Source organism: Aptenodytes forsteri, unplaced genomic scaffold, assembly GCF_000699145.1.
Source record: "Aptenodytes forsteri isolate BGI_AS27 unplaced genomic scaffold, ASM69914v1 Scaffold1, whole genome shotgun sequence".
In the NCBI taxonomy this organism is placed as follows: domain Eukaryota; kingdom Metazoa; phylum Chordata; class Aves; order Sphenisciformes; family Spheniscidae; genus Aptenodytes; species Aptenodytes forsteri.
Genome location: NW_008795035.1, coordinates 866,561 through 885,065, shown reverse-complemented (window position 1 = coordinate 885,065; position 18,505 = coordinate 866,561). Strand labels below are relative to the sequence as shown.

Below are 18,505 nucleotides of genomic sequence, written 5' to 3'. Positions count from 1 at the left end.
ATCATTCAAACAGATTCAAGTACAACCAGATCGTGTCATTCCTCTCTCTGCTTGGAGATGCTTAAGTTTCAAAATGATTTAGTTACTCAAGAGGTTACGGAAAAATCTCTTTTCTGAGAAAGCGAAAATACATTCACTTCAAAGTCTATTTTAAGAGCAGCAAAGAAAAGCAGGTGGAGGCAATGCTGGCAGCAGTTCTTTACCTTCATTTTTATGCTTCAGGGGAACAAAAGCACATGACATCTTCACAATTTTAGCTTAAATGTCCTATGTCATCCACCAAAACAAAACTGCCACAGGGACAGAGTTAATTTCTATTCATGTTTTGATTACCATGCATAAAATACCTTTCCACTTGAAAAAAAAAAAAGAATTCAGAATTCTTTTTTTGTCTTCATTCCCTAATAGCAAAGCATTTGGCAAACATGGCAAGACAGACTTGAGAGATACGTACAAGAAGGGATGCATGAAACAAAAGCTCCAACTAAATGTGCAATTACCTGTATATGCAAATTGTAAAGTGTATAAAACTAGCTTTTGCATGTACATATTTGCCTAGCCCAGGCTTGTACTCCACGGACCCCAGGGCTTACAGACTATTTTGAGGGATCTACATAAGGTAAATAAGAGAAGTCAGCCCACTGCCAGGGAATTCAGTTCATTGCACAGGAGTCCTCATCTTTACTGATTCTTTTTTCCCCCTTTTTAAGGGAATGCACTTACACAGCAGCTTTGGGTGGCAGGGACGGGCTATAACCAGGACCCTCTTCCCGCCGTGCACCCACATCTGTCCATGGCACACGTGGCCAGTGGTACGGCACTCCCGACCTGCACCGTACATGCCACATCTGCATGCACACATCTATGAAAAGGTGCCAGGTGCTGGACTGCCACAACCAGCACAAGTCCTGTGGCTCCATCCTCCGGGGGGAGGGGGGGGAGCTGGGAAGGTGCTCTTCCGAAACAGCCGCCCATGCCGGCTGCCTGTCCCCCGCCCTGGGGAGCACCCCAACCAGGAAGGGACCGCGGGCCCCAGAAGAGCAGGGTGCTGCCAAGACAATTCATCTGGCCACCGCCTGCCCTCAGGCAGAAGAAAAGCCAGAGGATAGATGAATTATGCTGGAGGACCCCATACGGCACGTGAACGATACATTAAATCATCTGGGCATGAGTTAAAATGGTCATTCATCTGACGGATGGCAGAAAATGGCCAATAAATGGTGCATGAAAGATTAAAGGAATGGTAAATAACAGAGAGGAGAAGACACTTAGGTAGTGATATGAATCACCTACAAAATTAGGCACCTGCAATTTTATAATTTTTTTTCAGCTGAAAAATAGGCAAGGCATACTTAGGGATAGGGAAATGGGATTTGGAAAGACTCTGAAAAGGATTTGGGTATTACAGCTGACAAAAAAAAAAAAAAAATTGCAGCATTATCTTGCTGCTAACACAAGCATCACGCTCATCTTCATATATGTCCAAAGGCCACAGCAGGAAGGATCACTACTGGAGTATTTTTTCCTACTCTGACACAGAAGTTCCAAAAATCTAGAAACTGTTCAGCAGGAGCGATATTAATTTAAACAAGAATTGCCTCATGCTTAGCAGACTAAACAGAAGGAAAAGTCATCCTTAAGAGAATGTGTAAAATATGTAAATATGTGTAAAATAGTTAAAATGTGTAAAAACATCTATGGTTTTAAAGAAAAAAAATTAAAGAGCTTGATCAAGATCTGCACGTGCTTAGGCAGACAGATCCTATCTCAAACGCCTTCTTACTGTAACAGAAACGTGCACAGTAAAATGTGATACCTGAAAATATACACTAGGGAATTATAAATGGCAAGTAACAGTAAAATAGACATGCCTTTTAATTACCATTAGCAGCTTACCATGTGAAGCAGTAGACCTTCTATTATCTGGTTCTCTTTTTTAGAAAGAATCCATATTTGATCAAAAGCTTCTGGACAGGACACAAATTAATAGATAAATCCTATGGCCTGAGTGCTTCTGCTGAGCTGGTTAGATTCAGGCAAAAAGCCCACCCCCTTTTTGCATTAAAAAAATCTGATACCAAAGCTTGTATTGTATCCTTAAAATGCTCAGTGTCTTCACAGTTATATATCACAAATTGACATAACAAGCCACAGACAGTTTAAGCATGTCCAAATGCAAGATCCAGTGAATCTAGTAAATAAGTAAGACCTAGTGAATAAAGCAAGGTAAATAAATCTGAAATAATCATTACTCAAGATTCAGAATACATACATGATATTACTTTATGCAAACAGATAAAACTTACTTTTACGTTCAATTTGCAAACACTGCCTCTGTTCCTGTATCAGACCTATTATTTCAGAAGCAACCAGTTTCTTGCCTTAAGGATGGAAGAAGAGACCCAACTAGCTAGAGAGACATATTTGTATTGGCTGCGGTTACAAAAACACGATGTTGTTTCAAAATAAAAACTGTATCTCGTTAAAGGATGATAAACAGCAAGTATTGAGTTATGTTTTCATAACAGCATCATAAAGACAGAGCCAACACTTCAAAATTATGTCAGCAATGTAACAAACCAGCTATTTGATCTGGACTTTAAAAAAAAAAATTAAAGCATGAATAGCAATGGATATTGAGAAATACGTTTTCCTACAAAGTTCATGTGGCATATTGACTTTTTTTAGCTCCACTAGATTTCTGTATCATTTAGCAACCTCTAAGAGTTTTCATAAAGGGAAAAAAAACTACAAATATTGAGAAGCCTGGTAATTGTTCCTATACAACAGACACAGATGATGCAAGTTGATGTAATTGAGGACAAGGGTGGAAAGATTTATAGAAACAGCAAACTCAGTGTTTAGTTAAAAAAAGTCTTACTGTGTGTGTGCTGTTTGCTATTGTCTATGAACCAGCCCTGTTTAAGACACACATCATATATTGTGCATAGAATAACCTCAATCCTATAATCTGACTATATAAATATTATTATTGTTCTGCTTCATCTCTAGCAATGGAACATGCAAGTATATAGCATAAAATATGCATCCCAGCAGCGTCTGGGTTTTATTCCCCTTAAAATAGCAAAAAATCCAGTTAGTTGACACAAGTACATAGGGATTAAAGTTAACAAGGCACTACAGCCCTTTAATCAATACATTGAAACTAAAGTTTATTGACCAGGTGGTCACAAGAGATAGCAACAAATGTCAGACTACTCTAGGACGGAAAAAGAGAAAAATATAAATTTAGACTGAAGCTACTACACATAAACCAAAACATACAACACTGGAAAACTGAAACCTGGAGGCACGTCATTCATCTTCCTTTGCCTCCTGCACATACCAACCTCAAAAAAGACTGATTTGCTACATCTTCTGGACAAACAGAAAAGCCCATTTAACCAGAGATGTCATAAAGAGTCTTCAAATCCTTGTCCTCCCCCGTCCACTACACACATGTGCACAATCACGGGAGCATTGGAATAAAGAATAAGAACTCAACCCCCTCCGCCCCCCGAAAAGTTAAATTGGCTCACATCCTAAAACATCTATGCAAGTTAGGTATGTGGTACTAGTGAGTCACAAATCCACTTAACTGTAACCCAAGGACTCTCCCAAAACTTCAGTTAATCCAGTTGTGCCCAGCTGACTCCTTTCCCAACTGGGTCACGCTTGTGTGGACCAACTCCCTTCCCTTTCCTATCGCAGCATTTTCTGTAGTAATTACAGAAAATGTTTTCCTGAAATATGTGTATTAGAAGAGCATTTAATCTATTTTCTAGGCTTAGACAGGAAACAAAGACATTAGGTATCAGGTAACCCGCTGTGCTCCAGGGGCCACCAGAAGATACATCTGCAAGCCACCCTCCTGTCCTGCCCGGGGACAGGGAGGCAGCGACGGCCCCAGCAGAGCTCCTCCCGCCCTGTCCCCCCGTGCTTTCCTCCTCCTACCACCACCCGTCAGTGCTGCAACTATAATCTCTCTTAGTCCATGCTTATTTTATTGTCCTAGCACCTTTCATACTGCACTGGACACCACAAATATCTACCAAGCTTGTCCTCCTCTTCTCAGGAGAGCTCATTTTGGTACAGTACCCTTCTCCAAAGAAAGACAAATTTGTTCAACTTGAGGTATCCGTTAGTCCTGATCTCCACTGATTTGGAGGGCTACTTTCTTAGTCCATGAAACAACTAATAATTGCCTTTAAACATGCTCTGTAACAGTCCAGACCTTCCCTGGAAAATCTTCAGGCATCCATAATGGATTTTGAAGGCCACCGATTTAAAGTAATCAGATTTCTATTTCACTTCTTAGAGAGCTGAAACCCAGTAAGCAAAACACTAAACAAAATACGGAGTGCACGGTGTAGGCTGTTCGGATTCGCAGCTGACGCAAGCCCTGCTCCTGCCCTACCCCAGCTGTCCAGCGGGCACCGTGGCATGGTTGCCCACCTCTGCTCTCTGCTTCCTTCATGTGCTGCAAGCTTTTTGAAAGACTAAAAATATTGCTTAAGTACTTGGATCTTGGTTTTTTGTACTTTTAGTACAGGCAGTCCGTAAGGAGATGCTTCAGCCTAAGAGTCCCGTGGCAGAAGTCAGGTACACCGGAGAAAAAGCGCCTGCAGTGTCAGTGTTCAGAACCCATCACCTCCTAGCAAAGGCATCGCCCTGCATTTAAAAAATTACAGCAAAAGCTCTCTGGCCCTTCCCCAAAACAGTCAACTCCGAGTAGGTTTTATTATCTCGCTATTCTAAGAAGTAGGTTAAAGGTAGTTCCATATTTTAAGAGTAAGGCAGGGATTCAAGAAACTACTGTGAAGGAAATGAAACACAATGTAAACATTTGACTAACAGCTTCTCTTCTGGAATTAGAAACACCTACGGATGCTTCGGTTAACTAATTCCACATTGTGCTTCACATCAAAGAAAGTTGCCCTTGAACCCCCCAAATTCATGATTCTCCGAATGAGCAGTCATGTTGCGTCTGCATATTACAAACCCATAATTATATCATGATTCTCCGAATGAGCAGTCATGTTGCGTCTGCATATTACAAACCCGTAATTATATCTGAAGTCACACGCTTCAAAAGCCTTGCAATATTAAGAGTTTAAGTATAATTTAAGTTATGAAGAGTTAAAGTCAAAGTCTACTTGCTGCGAGAAACAAGCTATTAGTTAAGTTCACTTAAATTTAAGCAAATGCAATGAACTGGTTACTCACCTTATCTTAGGAATACTCCTACAGAGATTTTTTTTTTTCCCCATATTGACTCCTATCTTAGATTCTTAGGGCTCAAGATCTTTGAGCTCGGGGACAGCCATTATGAAAACATGAGGAGAGCAGCACAATACCTCATCTTACTCTTGCCGTCTCCTTACTTTCTCCAGGGTACCAAACTGAACCACTACCCGATTATCAAAGCAGCTCAGCTGTAGGCAGGAAATGGCAGCATAGGAATTTTACATTAGGATTGATGCATACCTGCTATTCAAAGAAAATAAAGTATAAGCTGTAAAAAATTGCTGGATCCACTTAGTTTTGTGTAGGAGAATAGGAGGAAATTCACCTGCTTTTGTGTTGTTATGCCAGTTTATAATTGGAAAAACAAAACAAAGCACACCATCTTGTAAGTGTGGGGGGGTGGGGTTTAAAAATCAAGACACAGCTACATGGCAGCTGATGAAGTTACTCCCGAGCTCCAGAGCAATAAAAAATCAATCAGTACCAATCAGTGCCATCAGCTCCACTCCAGACTGCAGCACTGCAGTAACTCCCCTGGTACGTGTGTATCGCTGCCGATCTACCGCACGCTTCTGCTGGATGCCTCTCACAGCATCCAGACCTAATCTCGAGGCAGCTTTACCGTAAATAAAGTTACCAAAACAAGACTGGCCTTAAAATGGGGCTGGGAGGAAAAAAAAAAAAGTACAATTCACATTTTACTAAAACTTATTTAGTTTTCAAGCAGCTTAATGAGTACAGAAATAAAATCCAGTTAAATTCATTTGAAGCTTAAATTTCTTGCAGTAATCTCAGAAACTACCGCTCTTTGAGAGTGTAAAATGCAGACTGTTAAACTGATCTGGGTGTTCCCATCTTGCTTCCTGCGTTTTGGCTGACATCCCATTTTGCCATCACCATACTGCTTACTGAGTCACTTCTCTTCTTCCAACTGTAGCTTTCTATTTTTACCCAAGCAACAACAGTTTAACCTGCTTCTTTTGATTTTTTGGCATTAAACCAAATTCTAGATCCAATATTTGCATTTTGATCAGGGAAACTGGTTTTATTTTCTCTTAACTGGACAAAGAAAAGGAATACTTAAGAACAAATGACATAAGCTGAATTGTTTCTTGCTCCACAAGGAAATCACAAATTGTGAAGTAGGTCAATCATTATGATTTCATCATCTGCATCTAGCAGAAGGAAAGCAACACCTGAAAATGTGAAGTTTGAGGCTCATTTCAAACCTCAGTTCACCAAAAGTTGCAAGAGAACTCGTATATTCTAAAATACAGTTGTTCCACTGTATCCTGACATGGGTAAATAAGTGCTGAAATGTCAGTGTAAAGCTGTAAGATTTTCAGTGCTGCAATGTTTAGCATTTTAAATATAAGCCAGTTGAAGGAACAAAACATACGCTTTTTGCTGATCCCTAAACTTACTAGTCTACAGAATGGGTTACAAAACATGCTACTTGTACCGACATGCCATAACCGGACAGGTACTGAAAGCAAAGAGGACTTGTCTCAGCTAATGCCCTTACTTAAGCACACATCATTATGTGTTTTCCTTTATATTACAGTTTCCTAGATTGTGATTTTGTTAAATGTGACTACACAAAAAACTCTGAAGTGACATTATAATGAAACAAACACGCCTGTTAGGAGCAGACTAAATTTCTGAGTTTTCCATTCATTCTTCTCTAGGTTTTTACATTTTTTCCTTGATTAGCTGATGCTCTGCCTAAATTAGATTATGTTAGAACAAACTGCATGACTCTATAAACCTACCTGAACAAAAAAAAAAACCTTAAAAAAACCTGACAAAGCAATAGGATTTCTAATTTTGCAACTCAAAACTATTTTTTCAGGTATTTCTGTTAGTTCATAAAAGAAAACAATTAGGAAAAAACGTAAGTATGCGGCACTAAGTATAGAATAGACACTCAGCTGTAACTGGAAGGGAATAAAGGGTTTAAACCTAGCCTTCACTCTCACCATCAATACTGTGATTTACCACCCTCGTAAATATGCTGATATAAATTTTGCAGAATTATATTGAAACCAAATTAGTGAAATGCTCCTGTTTTAAATCCCACCCTAGTTCACAGGATGAAGCAAGGGCAATGTGGAGATCAGACCTAGGCTAGGTTCACAGTCACTGCCACCATAATGTGAAACCGCATCCAGCATGCTTGGTTTGGGGAGCTGAAGGAGCCGTGTGTCACCCTAGAACAGAAAACAGAGTGCACTTAAGCTTACAGAATACATGAAAGTTTCTCTGGAAAAACAATTAGGTGCTTTTATATTAAAATACAGATTTTCCAATATGAGATTTCTAGATATATTCAATCTTTTTTTTTTTTCACAGTTCCTTCACTGATGTTGACGATGACTGTTTCATCTTTCATCGAGGCTTCCCCAGCCAAGGGAACTGTCTTTGGAGATGAGGATGATGACTGCTGATGACCATCTTCACTATTGCTACTCACTAATTCAAGAACCAGCTTAGCAGCAACGACATGGCTGAAGACCTACAGACTGAAGGCATTCACCGACTTACTCAACTTTATGTTAGCTGTAAATATCATACTGCAGTGGCTCCATAGCTGTTGCTTTCTTTTCAAAGGAAGCCCAACATGAATTAACAATGAAAAAGCTCATGTATTTGGCTAAGCCTCATCTCTTTCTGAAGGCATATCATCCATACGACAGTTGCAGCAATTGAGCACTGGGACGTCTAACTCCCATTTGGAAGCCAAGACATCCCTCCCATTAAACAGGTTGACAACAGCTATGCATTAAATTCCAGCTGTGATAGCATTTCTATGATAGATAAATAAAAATGCATGCCAGAAATTTTATTTGAGGCCTTAAATACAATACAATTCAGGACGGCAGACATAAGTTTCCTCTTTAATTTGTTTAACAATCCAGCTTGACAAAGATTCAACTATTTGCAGACTTCTGCAATATTTTATACAGAGATTGGTTTAAAGATGGAGAGCAGTAATTTGTAATAATAAATCACTGTCAGATGTTACTGGAAAACAACACGGGACTGTTTAAAAATCCTACAGTAGGTATTTCAATGCTTATGAGAGCTGCCAGAGAGAGCAGCCCTCTACTTAAAACACGACATGTTTGCATCTTGTGCTGACCGGATTTTTGCTAAAGTGTTACTCAGTTTATTCCTCTGTAGCTTATCATCTTCACAATATATGGAAGTATCTTTGGGAACAGCATTCACAGTGATGTAGGGTTACACTTGCCAAAAAACACTGTTTTTTAAAGTTTCCCCACTAACACTAAAAATTAATCTCTTTGAGGTATTTCATGCTTTATCTCATCATCTTAAATATTTATTGTGCTTAGAAACTTTGACAATATACTTCCAAGTGTTCTTGTGATTATTTTCCTGTTAATACCAATAAAATAACACTTCTTTTATGAGGAGGAATGTAAAGCAGCCTTCAGCTCTCAAAAAGATTTTGAGTGAATGATTTGGAAGAGTCATTAAGGGCCTGAACAAAACTGTAATGGGAGCACACAAAACTCCTGCTGGGGAAGGCCAGCTGCGCTCTGTGTGAGCACAGGTTCCGCTTTGGTTTATAATTACCAGGCACAAACTGGTATTCTTCTTCCCTAAGATCATTGCAAGAAAAAGAACGGTTACATCATGTGCCATTTGCTTCAGACCATAGTCAGACCTCTTGAAAAGGAACCAGAGTGAATTTGAAAAGTGCAATGTGAAAGCACTGACTCATTTTTGGGTGGAATCAGCAAGGATGCCACAGCCACTGGTGTCAGGGAAACCCCCTGAAAAAAGTATGTTGACTTATGGGATCGCACATTATGGAAACCCTTCACTAAGCACTCAGCTTCAACACAATATGTTGTCAAAGCAAGTGAAGTTTTGTAAGTACTAAAGCACTCAGCCTTCCACGCAGTCTGAAAAGTTTCAACAACCAGTAGCCAAACATTCTCATCTTCACACCACGGTCAGGTGCCAACAAGCCCAACAGATGGTTTCTGATAGCCGTGATCTTCAGACTCTGAAGTCAGGAACTACTGACTTTAATAAGCTAATTTAAACTTGCACAAATCAGACATTCCTGGTAATTCCCCCTGCTTTTCATCTCTTGAAAAGTATCTTTTTTCAATGTACAGAAAGATAAAAGACAACTGTTTGTAAAGACTACTGAGGAACCCCTTGTATGTTGAAAATCTCCTCAAAGCTACCTATCAGTATCTATTTTTAATAGATATTGCAATTTCTCAGTTTTGCTGTGGTAACAAAAAACCCGCAAAACAACAGTAAGCCAGAGAAGGCTGTGGGATGGGGGTGGGCAGAAGTCTAGATGTTTTGGGAAAAAAAACACCTATGACCTAGTCCACTTTTTGATGAAAGTAGTCTATTAAAAGACTATTAAGGAAAAAAAAACAACTGAGGCCTCCCACGTGTGATTAGTATGTTATTTCTTCAGGGACAAGAATTTTGATCATCTAGATGTGTCATGTTTTCAAAAAGTTTTGGTTTCATTACTAGCATTACAAATTTGGTAAGAGTGCAAAAGAGGCGCTATCAGCAACTCACCAGCGCAGCGGCAAGCCCTGCACCCATGCAAAAAGCAACCCCTCTCCCTCAAGGGAGCACACAACACTCAATTTCAAATATTCCGTTGTCTTAGAGGAACCTATAAAAACTATGTTATGAATGAAAAGAAAGCCCTGAGAATGCCAGCGCTGTTACCCAGGTCAGCTGATATCCCTGTTTCAGTTAACCTGAGATCCAGACAGGTGAAAGTTAATTTGCTTTATTTTTAAATTCTAGAGAGGATGACAGTCTGTGCAGTTTTCCACGAGGCTGAAAAGACCTCATGGGCCAGGAATTACAAAATCTGCAACTGCCTGAGTAGTAATGAACTTTTAGTTCAATCCAAACCATCAGAATAGTCATTTTACATGTCTAGACCTATTTCATCTGTACAAGTACTGAATAGCATGATGGATGCAGGTTTTGTTCCTCTTTGTTGTTTTCACGCAATTTGAAGAATCGCCAGGATCTAGCTGAGTGACATTTATCTTGTTACAGGTCAGATTTACTTTAAGGTTTTAAAAAAAAAAACAAAAAACAATCAGACTAATGAAACTCTGGAGCATTCAGACCCTGTTAGGTTTTCCCTCCACACATACACTCATTTTGGAAAGTACCTTTTTAAACACTGGGCCCACTTGAACACTGAAATTTCAAACGACATACTTGTTTGCTTACAAAATTTAAGTGTCTGCTTTCCCTCTACCCTTCATTCAACCATCCTGCCAGGCTTGCATTGCAGCTTTGAAGGCTACCAGAAACATCCAGCCATTGGGCACCTCGTGGAACAAAACAAGTTTATGACAATCCTAGATGCAAGACACTCGTCCAAAGTGCCAAAATTAACACTACTAGAGCAAGAATAATAGTGGTGTATTCATAACGTATCTGTTGAAAACAATTCTCTCTTCTCAAGGGAAAAAGTGAGTTCATGGATGACTGCGCCGTTGCTGGCACGGAGCGAAGACAGGCACGGTAAAGGCCAGCAGGCAAAAGTCTCCCTGCACAGCGCTGACCTCGAGTCACCCATCATCCCTGGCCTCCACTCCGAGTTTATTGGTTGCACGTGTGTTTTGTAACACCCTGTACTGCGTATTCTTAGAACATACTTTCCAGCGAACCGAAGGGACAGGGCTCACCCCTCCACGACCACTTCCAAAGCAATCTCACCAGCAGCAGCAGCATCCTGCTCCTCAAGATAAACTAGCAGTTTATAGAATAGCAAAGGATCCAACCTCTACGTTTGCGTGCTCTAAAATCAGGTGACCTGCGAGTCAAGAGACAGAGCAATGAATTATTAGCAAAAACAAAACACTACACTAAAAATAGTGTACACGAGCAGCTTATGAAGAACAACAGTTTTTATCCAGTCAAAGCTCAAGGCCCTCCACAGCCTCTTTTGTATTCTGTGCAAAAACAACTGACATAAGCAAAGACAGATAAACAAATAAAACCTAACTTTAGTTCCTCCTTGATAACTTGCAAATATATATTTAATCAAAAGTAAACAGCAGGAAAAAAAATGTTGAATTTGGGACCAGCAGAAAAAGGTGTTAATGTCCAAAGTAAATATTCAATGAAACTTAAATCAGAAGATGTCAAAATGACTTTCTTTTGGGGAAAATTGCTCCAAGCTGCCTTCAGCTCAGAAATGCCGAAAAAGTCACTATCTGCTACACATCAGCTGCTAGCATAGCTCAGGCAACGTTAAGGATTCACCCACTTGTCAGGTTTTATAGATTTAATAAATTATTGTGAATGCTCAAGTTGAGCATCAGACAAAAAAAAAGCACCACGAACATTACAGAATCCACGTTCCTGATAGACGTGCTTGTTTTGTCAACCTCTTCAGTTACCAAAAAGATTATACAGAGATTCTCTGTTAGAAATCAATAAAGAAAACAAATTTCATCACTATCAAGTGGCAACAATGGAGGAGGATCTTTTTTTAAGAGATAAAAAAGTGTAGAAGAATATAGCCAAAAAGATTTTAATTTTACATATTTGGCTATATTAATAGCCACATATTTACATATGTGGCTATAGCCACATTGGGTATTACGGTAAACAGATGGTTTTTGCAATCACTTGTCTTCAAGAACTAATAAAAAAAAAAAGTATCTGAGAGATTTTTAGCACAGAACATTTTATTCTTACCATCTGAATTAGTGGCTGATCTTGAAAGGACCAGAATCTGGCACGGGAATCCAGACAATAAGCAACCTGCCCTCTTTATCCCCAGAAAAACGTGCAAGCTGGGTTCACTACACCCTTATTGCTGGATTGAATCCCTAGGAAAGAGCATTTAGAGAATTGCTTTCAGCGTGAGTTGGTTTTACTCTTGACTATGGAAAAACATGGTCTGACATCCTAAGATTTTCCTCAGAGATAAATTCTTCACAGTCCAAGCTGTGATGAAGCTGGAAACACACCCTGCCAGTGGGGACCTCTGGGCCGGGCACAGCCCACGTGAATACGCCCCGGGCCTCAGCTAGCAGATGGCAGTGCCTTATCTGCCTGCTTAGGGAAGTGCCAGCGGTGCCCGCAGGATTTCTCACAGAATTCATCACTGAAAATGAGTGTGAAAAAGACATAGAAAAGATTATGCCTCGCCAGCATCCAGCCTTGCGAGGAAGGTACGTCTGGTCGGTGTCTAACAGGAAACCGTACTTTCCTGTTGTCTTTTTTGCTTCTCAAAACATCATCTTTCATAACAAGCAAATGACCTTTTTTTTTTTTTTTTAAGCTTTCAAGATCTTCCATGGCATACCACCATTCCTGTTGTCTCCCACTCACTATTACAGTAAACTTCCAATTAGCCTCTGATTACTTTAAACACTTGTACTCCCGCCCCGTGTTGTCCTACAGTCAGGAAGAACACACTTGATGGAAAATGACTCTGCTTTCCAGCTTCTCTGTTAGGTGATAAAGGCTTGTTAAACTGTGCTCCCGGCATAGAGGCTATCTGTCTCATCGGTATTATCCCTTTCTTTTCTTACGGCCCTCTGTTGGAAGTCATTGATTTCGTGCTTGACACTTACATAAGGTCTGAGGTGAGGATGGTCTTTTGTTCCATGCTTGTATAATACCCAGCAAAACGTGATACCTGAATGTGCCTCTTAATTTGTATCACAGATAACAAATAATAACCTTCACGCAAGAACTCCAGGAATTTGCTTCCCTTCTCTTTAAAAGTAATATTATGACTGAGTTATACACCTGGAAGCTGAAGAATTCCTTGATCCACCTAGACAATCAAACGCAGCAATATGATACACACTGGAAATGCAGTTTGAGAATATAGTGGCTTGGTACACATATACGTGAAGGACTTCATTCTGTAAAGAAGCCACTGTTGTAGTGCAAGACCCACAGGCATAGATATACCTCACAAAAACAGCAAGAGCTGAAGAAATTATATGTTCGTAACAGCACTGATAAAACAGACTTGCAAGGGGTTGTTTATGCTTTATGAGAAGTGACCTGCATTCAGTAACATACACGGGTCTTGTTCACGGCCTTCCCAGGGGACCAGATCAAGACCTGCCTCAGAAGCACTTCCCTCCAGTAGTTTCAGTGCCATGAAGTTTAGTCTATACCAACGCTCCTTCAGGTGTCCTACCCTAAAAAGAGATATTGAACCTTCTATTTTGAATTTAACTATAGCACGTACAGGAACTGCAGACTAACTTTGCTATAAAAATAAGAAAGATAGCACTCGGGGTCCTTCCAGCATCCTGCTCACGGCAGCCAAAGGCAAGCACCTGAGCAAAAAGAGCATGGACAAAGTAGGGCTGTAGCGGTATTTCTCCAGAATACTCTCCCAGTCTTTAACCATTGAACAGGGGTGGCAAAGAAGGTCCTACCCTGTCCAGTGGCCAACAGCTTCAACTCCCTCCGTGGCCCCCACTACAGACCTTCACTGTCCTACAGCGACATTCCCCTACTCCCACCGAGGAGGACAAACGCCTAGCTGCAAGTGCAAGTCAGATGAAAGGTCACATCCACCCCACGAGCTACAGGTTCTTCCTTGCTCCTCTGTGCCATGCCCAGGCCAAATACACACAGCTTCCTACCTCCTTCTCCCTTTCCCCCTTCTAGTTGCAGTAGGTAATAAATGAAAAGGATTCAGAAAGATCCCCTCAGATGATAAACTTTCTTATTTAAACTAATGCTTTAACTGCCAGGCATTTTGAAGTATACAGTGCTTCAGACATCTTTTAGAAAGATCTTATAGGAACTAAAATACTCAAGGCCTCTAGGAATTCATATCCACATTCTCTTAGTTTACATTTTCTCCTCCTCCAGCTGGTCTGCTTTGCCTTTTAAAATTTATTTTAAAGTCGTAAAACCAACAAGTCATCTTCAGTTCCATAAACTTTGCTAAAACTGGAGAGGAAAAAAAAGTGTTAGTTGCCATGGCAGCAGTGAGGAGTCTCTGGGTCAGGATGCAGAGAACTTCTCTTGTTCTGTCTGATCATTTGCATCAGAAGTTCAGCCATCTGTTATTAACTATTTCACAACAGTCTTGCTTGTTAGCACTGGTGCTTGCTATTTAAGTTTGCAGAATCTAACTCCCCACCTTCGCCCCTTTTGTAAAGCTCCTAATTAATGTGGACATTCATCTGAGGGCTCAGTTATCTTTCAGGTAGGATGACCACCATTACTTAAACTCGGTCAATATTCTCCTTTCTCACCAAGGAAAAGGCATACAGTTACGCAGACACCATCGTCTGGAAGCAGCAACTTTATTGTTAAAGACATCAATTTGAAAAGAATTTCATCAGACAGTAGATGATGTGGCTGAACTGCAAGACAGGCCATATCCCTCCCATTTAAGCACACTCCACTATATGTTATATTCCCAAGTTCCACAGCATCCCTTGATCTTCTATATCCCATCTTCTCAATACTGCAGAAGAAAACAGTTTTGTAATTTTATTTCAGAGTACGAACAGCATAGACTCAGCTATGTGATACTAGCAAGGAAATACTGTCTTTTATCCTCTAAGAGAATCTGAAATACATTCATCTCCTAGCTGTACACATTAAGAAAACAAAAACCTAGTTCTCACATTTCCAAGCTTCGAATTTTGGAGTTAAAAATCCTTTGCTTTACCTTGACTTCACTATCTTAATTCAAATCTCTATGACCTAAAGCAAAATACTGACTCTTTCTGAATCTAGTCCTAGGAGAGCAGGCCAGTCTTGTTGCTCCCCACTCATCATGCTCTCAGAAGAAAGTGGGAGGCTATACAATGACAAAAAGGGAACAACATGACTGTTTCTTTTACTGTTCCTAAAACGACTTCACAAAAAAAAAAAAAAGAAAAATCAGTATTATTAGAAGCAAGTAAGAGGCTTTCAAGCAGGAAGTCCTTGTTTCAGTCATTTAACAAGGAAACACTGCATCACATATGCTAAGAGCATTCTGTTTGCAGGCAAGGCCAGTAAAGCTCAGAGCCCCCAAACTTACAAAGTAGAAGAAAAATTTGAAAAGTATTTATGTGGCAATATGGAAAGAAAGTTGCAGAGCATCAGAAGACTAATTCACACATCCAAATAGCAAGACAGTATTTTCCAGGCTAGTTTTTCATTCAGATGACAAGCCGACCAGTAGCCTGTTGTATGTGCTAGCAATCTCAGTGTGGCAAGACCTGGTGCAGAGACAGCACTGGCTAAGATGCCTTCTCAGATTCTACGAGGATGAGAGATTTGGTAGATACACCCACACGTGCACAGGATAGATCTGATATAATGCAATGGTTTAGAGACCCATGTGATACCGTATCAAAACAAGAACCCAGACAGTTTCATTACTTCTGGTTTCAATGAGAACGATGCAACTAAACAGTCTAGAAGTGTCTGAAAAAGTTTTTTCTTTCAGCATGTTCAGGAAAAGCCTCCATTACAGATATTCAACTTCACATGTGAAGGCTTGGTGAATTACATCCAGGGCACCTTTCTGACTACCAAACCATGTCAACTCCAGAGACTCGGTTCAACTCCAAGAAGCTATGCGAACGCTGATGGCATACCTAAGTCCAAGATAAATAGAGTCACACTGGGGAAGAACTTTTAAGCACATTTTCTACCTACATGTGAGGCACCTACTAATGCCACTGAGCTGCCTTTTTTTTTTTAAATTTTATTTTCCCAGAATAAATGAAAAACAAGAAAATGAGAAACAAACCAAACAGTGCAAATGCACTGTTAATAAAGCTTTTAAAGGATATTCACAAGGAGAAGAGATAGAAACACTCAAGAATTCAAGAATTTTATTTTAATGGACAACACATTAAACATTAGATATATAGTACGCAGGTTAAGTAGGAGCTGATAGTCTTACAACTTTATTACAACATGTCAGTTAGAAATCACACCTACAAGCTGGAAACTTCTGCAGCACTGCTGCTGGAACAGAACTAGCTATCAGGGTACTTTAAAAAGCACACAGGAAAAAAGCATAGACTTGTTAGGAAGTGTCCTCAGGTGAGGAATGTAGATTAAGAATCCCATTATTTTATCTGAAATAAAGAAAAAGACAAAACAAAAAGCACAGAGCAAACTATTTCCATGACATCTGACCTCTTCTACTGCAGTTTCTTTCCGTATTCATCTTCTCTTTGTGCTTTCCTACTTCATCTCTCAAAACTTTGATGTTACAACCTGTTCATTGTCATCTAAGTGGTGGGTAATTTATCTTGTGCAACTTTGTCAGAACATGTTTGACCACCCAAAATCCTCCTCCCAGCTAGTGAGGCCACCTCCAGCTTCAGTAGGTTTGTTTCAGTATTTGCAGTCCAGATTATTTAGAGGGTGGGGTGGAGGGAAAGCAATAAGGCTAAGAGACCAGAGGCAAATACTGTACTGCTTCATCAGAAATGCAAGGAGCTCTGAAAGAACTGAGATGAAATTGATGATGGTGGAGCACCGTGAAGCTCCTCGGGTAATCGTTCCAATGCTATTAACCTTCACCTACAAGGCCTGCCCTTAAAGCAGTTAAACAGTAACCTGCAAAAGTAAAAAAGTTACAAAAGAGACAATATATGCTTCTCATTTAAAAAATTTCTGGGAGAACGGCCAGGCCCATAAAATTGTTTTTAAACTTTATTTGGGAGGATAAATGAGGACATTACAACTCTCGAGCTGTGTAAAAGACTGCTCGTTTTAAAATGGACACCAGAGCCCACTACGAAATTTTGATTGCATAAAACAAAAGAACTTTTTTGATCGTTTTAGAATTGAACTGTGTCACACAGCACAATTCAGCTATTTACAAGTTTCCACATTGTAAGTCATGTTATTAAGCTTTAATAGTCTTCTGGTACTCAAAAGAATAAAGTGCTACACAGGGTCAAAATTTAAATGCTTAACAGAATTTCAGCCAAGAATCTAGTTTGCCTCCCTCTCTCCTAATATATGGTAATTTTCTACATAGCAAAATGGCAGACATTAAATTAACACATCTAAAATTTAATATATGCAATTATGAAACTTCACTTTGTCCTCTCAAAAATTCCTTTTATAAAGCAATGCTTCAGCGATTCAAAACCAATATTCCCACACAAACGGCAAGAGTACACTAGTGGAATTGTTCCTTCTCCTGTATCAGGAGGTGAGCACCTAATGTCAGCAGGCTCACTTAAGCTAGAGCTCCGGTACCTTTCAGAGGAATACCAACAAGCTCTAGACCCAGGATGAAAATACATGCAAGTACTTGGTCAGAACAACATTTGCATTTTTAGAGAACAGGTTTGCATAAAAAGGAATGGATAATCCTCAATTCAGCATTGAGTTCAGTATGCTATTTAATTAGCTTTAAACACAGCATATAGTTGAGCAACCAGTAAGCTGCTAATTAAAAAATACATATCTTTAGTTGCCCCCAAAGCTGACATATTTGCATCAGCTTCATTTGCCCCAAGACAAACAAGTAGTGGCAAAGGGCTGATAATGCTTTCATGCATTGTTTCTAGCAGAAATCAAAATACTGTAATAGTTTCCTCCTGCTGGAGGGGAAAAAAAAAAAAGGAGAGAGAAACTTGACCTACATAACAAGGCACAGAAGAAACTCAGTTAAGCTTCAGGGTGTTTTTGGGAGGGGGGAGAGGTTTTTTTCTCCATAACAATGAAGCGTCAAGCAGTTACATATGGCTACACTAACTACAACTGTTAGCAGATTTGACATTTTACTAGATGTCTCACTTTTAAGGCTTAAAAATATCCCCCCCACACCCCCCTCCTGCTCCAGGCCATTTAATACTCTTGCCTTGACAATGTAATGAATTAACAGAGTTAATTTTTAGGCTGTCCATTACTTTCCTTTAAAGGGAGGTTAAAGAAAAAAGACCTCACAAAAATCCAACCTTTCATAGGCTCAATATACGGAACGAAAGGAAGAACATATGGTGAAACTGTTTGTTTTTTTAAAGGAACTATTTACAGACTAAGTACAGCACACTTCTTCAGCTCAACCGGAGAGGCAAACTTTAGCACAGACGGACTTTAAAATCACCTTTCATAGAAAAACACCAACAAAAATTGCAGATTACTCCCACAGTTACACGGCTTGAACTTGTTTCAAGCCCGGGAAGACTGTCCTGTCCGGCCCGGCGCTACCGGCCTCCAAGCCTCCCCACCGCCGCTCCTCCCCGCCCCCCCCTCCCGGCCCCCCCTC

General features: G+C 40.0%; 1 protein-coding gene across 2 annotated transcripts in view; it reads right to left on the bottom strand.

Annotated features, from left to right (window-relative positions):
- The window catches only part of FAM214A (family with sequence similarity 214 member A), a 49,145-nt gene that overhangs the window by 17,751 nt on the left and 12,889 nt on the right, over positions 1-18,505 (bottom strand). Inside the window, exon 1 of one of the 2 annotated variants that reach the window (XM_009276467.2) lies at positions 7,370-7,453. The exons of the other annotated variant lie outside the window; for it this stretch is intronic. Coding sequence (XP_009274742.1) covers positions 7,370-7,421 — 52 coding nt within the window. The 5' untranslated portion in view covers positions 7,422-7,453. Of the gene's footprint in view, positions 1-7,369; positions 7,454-18,505 lie in introns of those variants that run through there. 2 annotated transcript variants of the gene reach the window in all.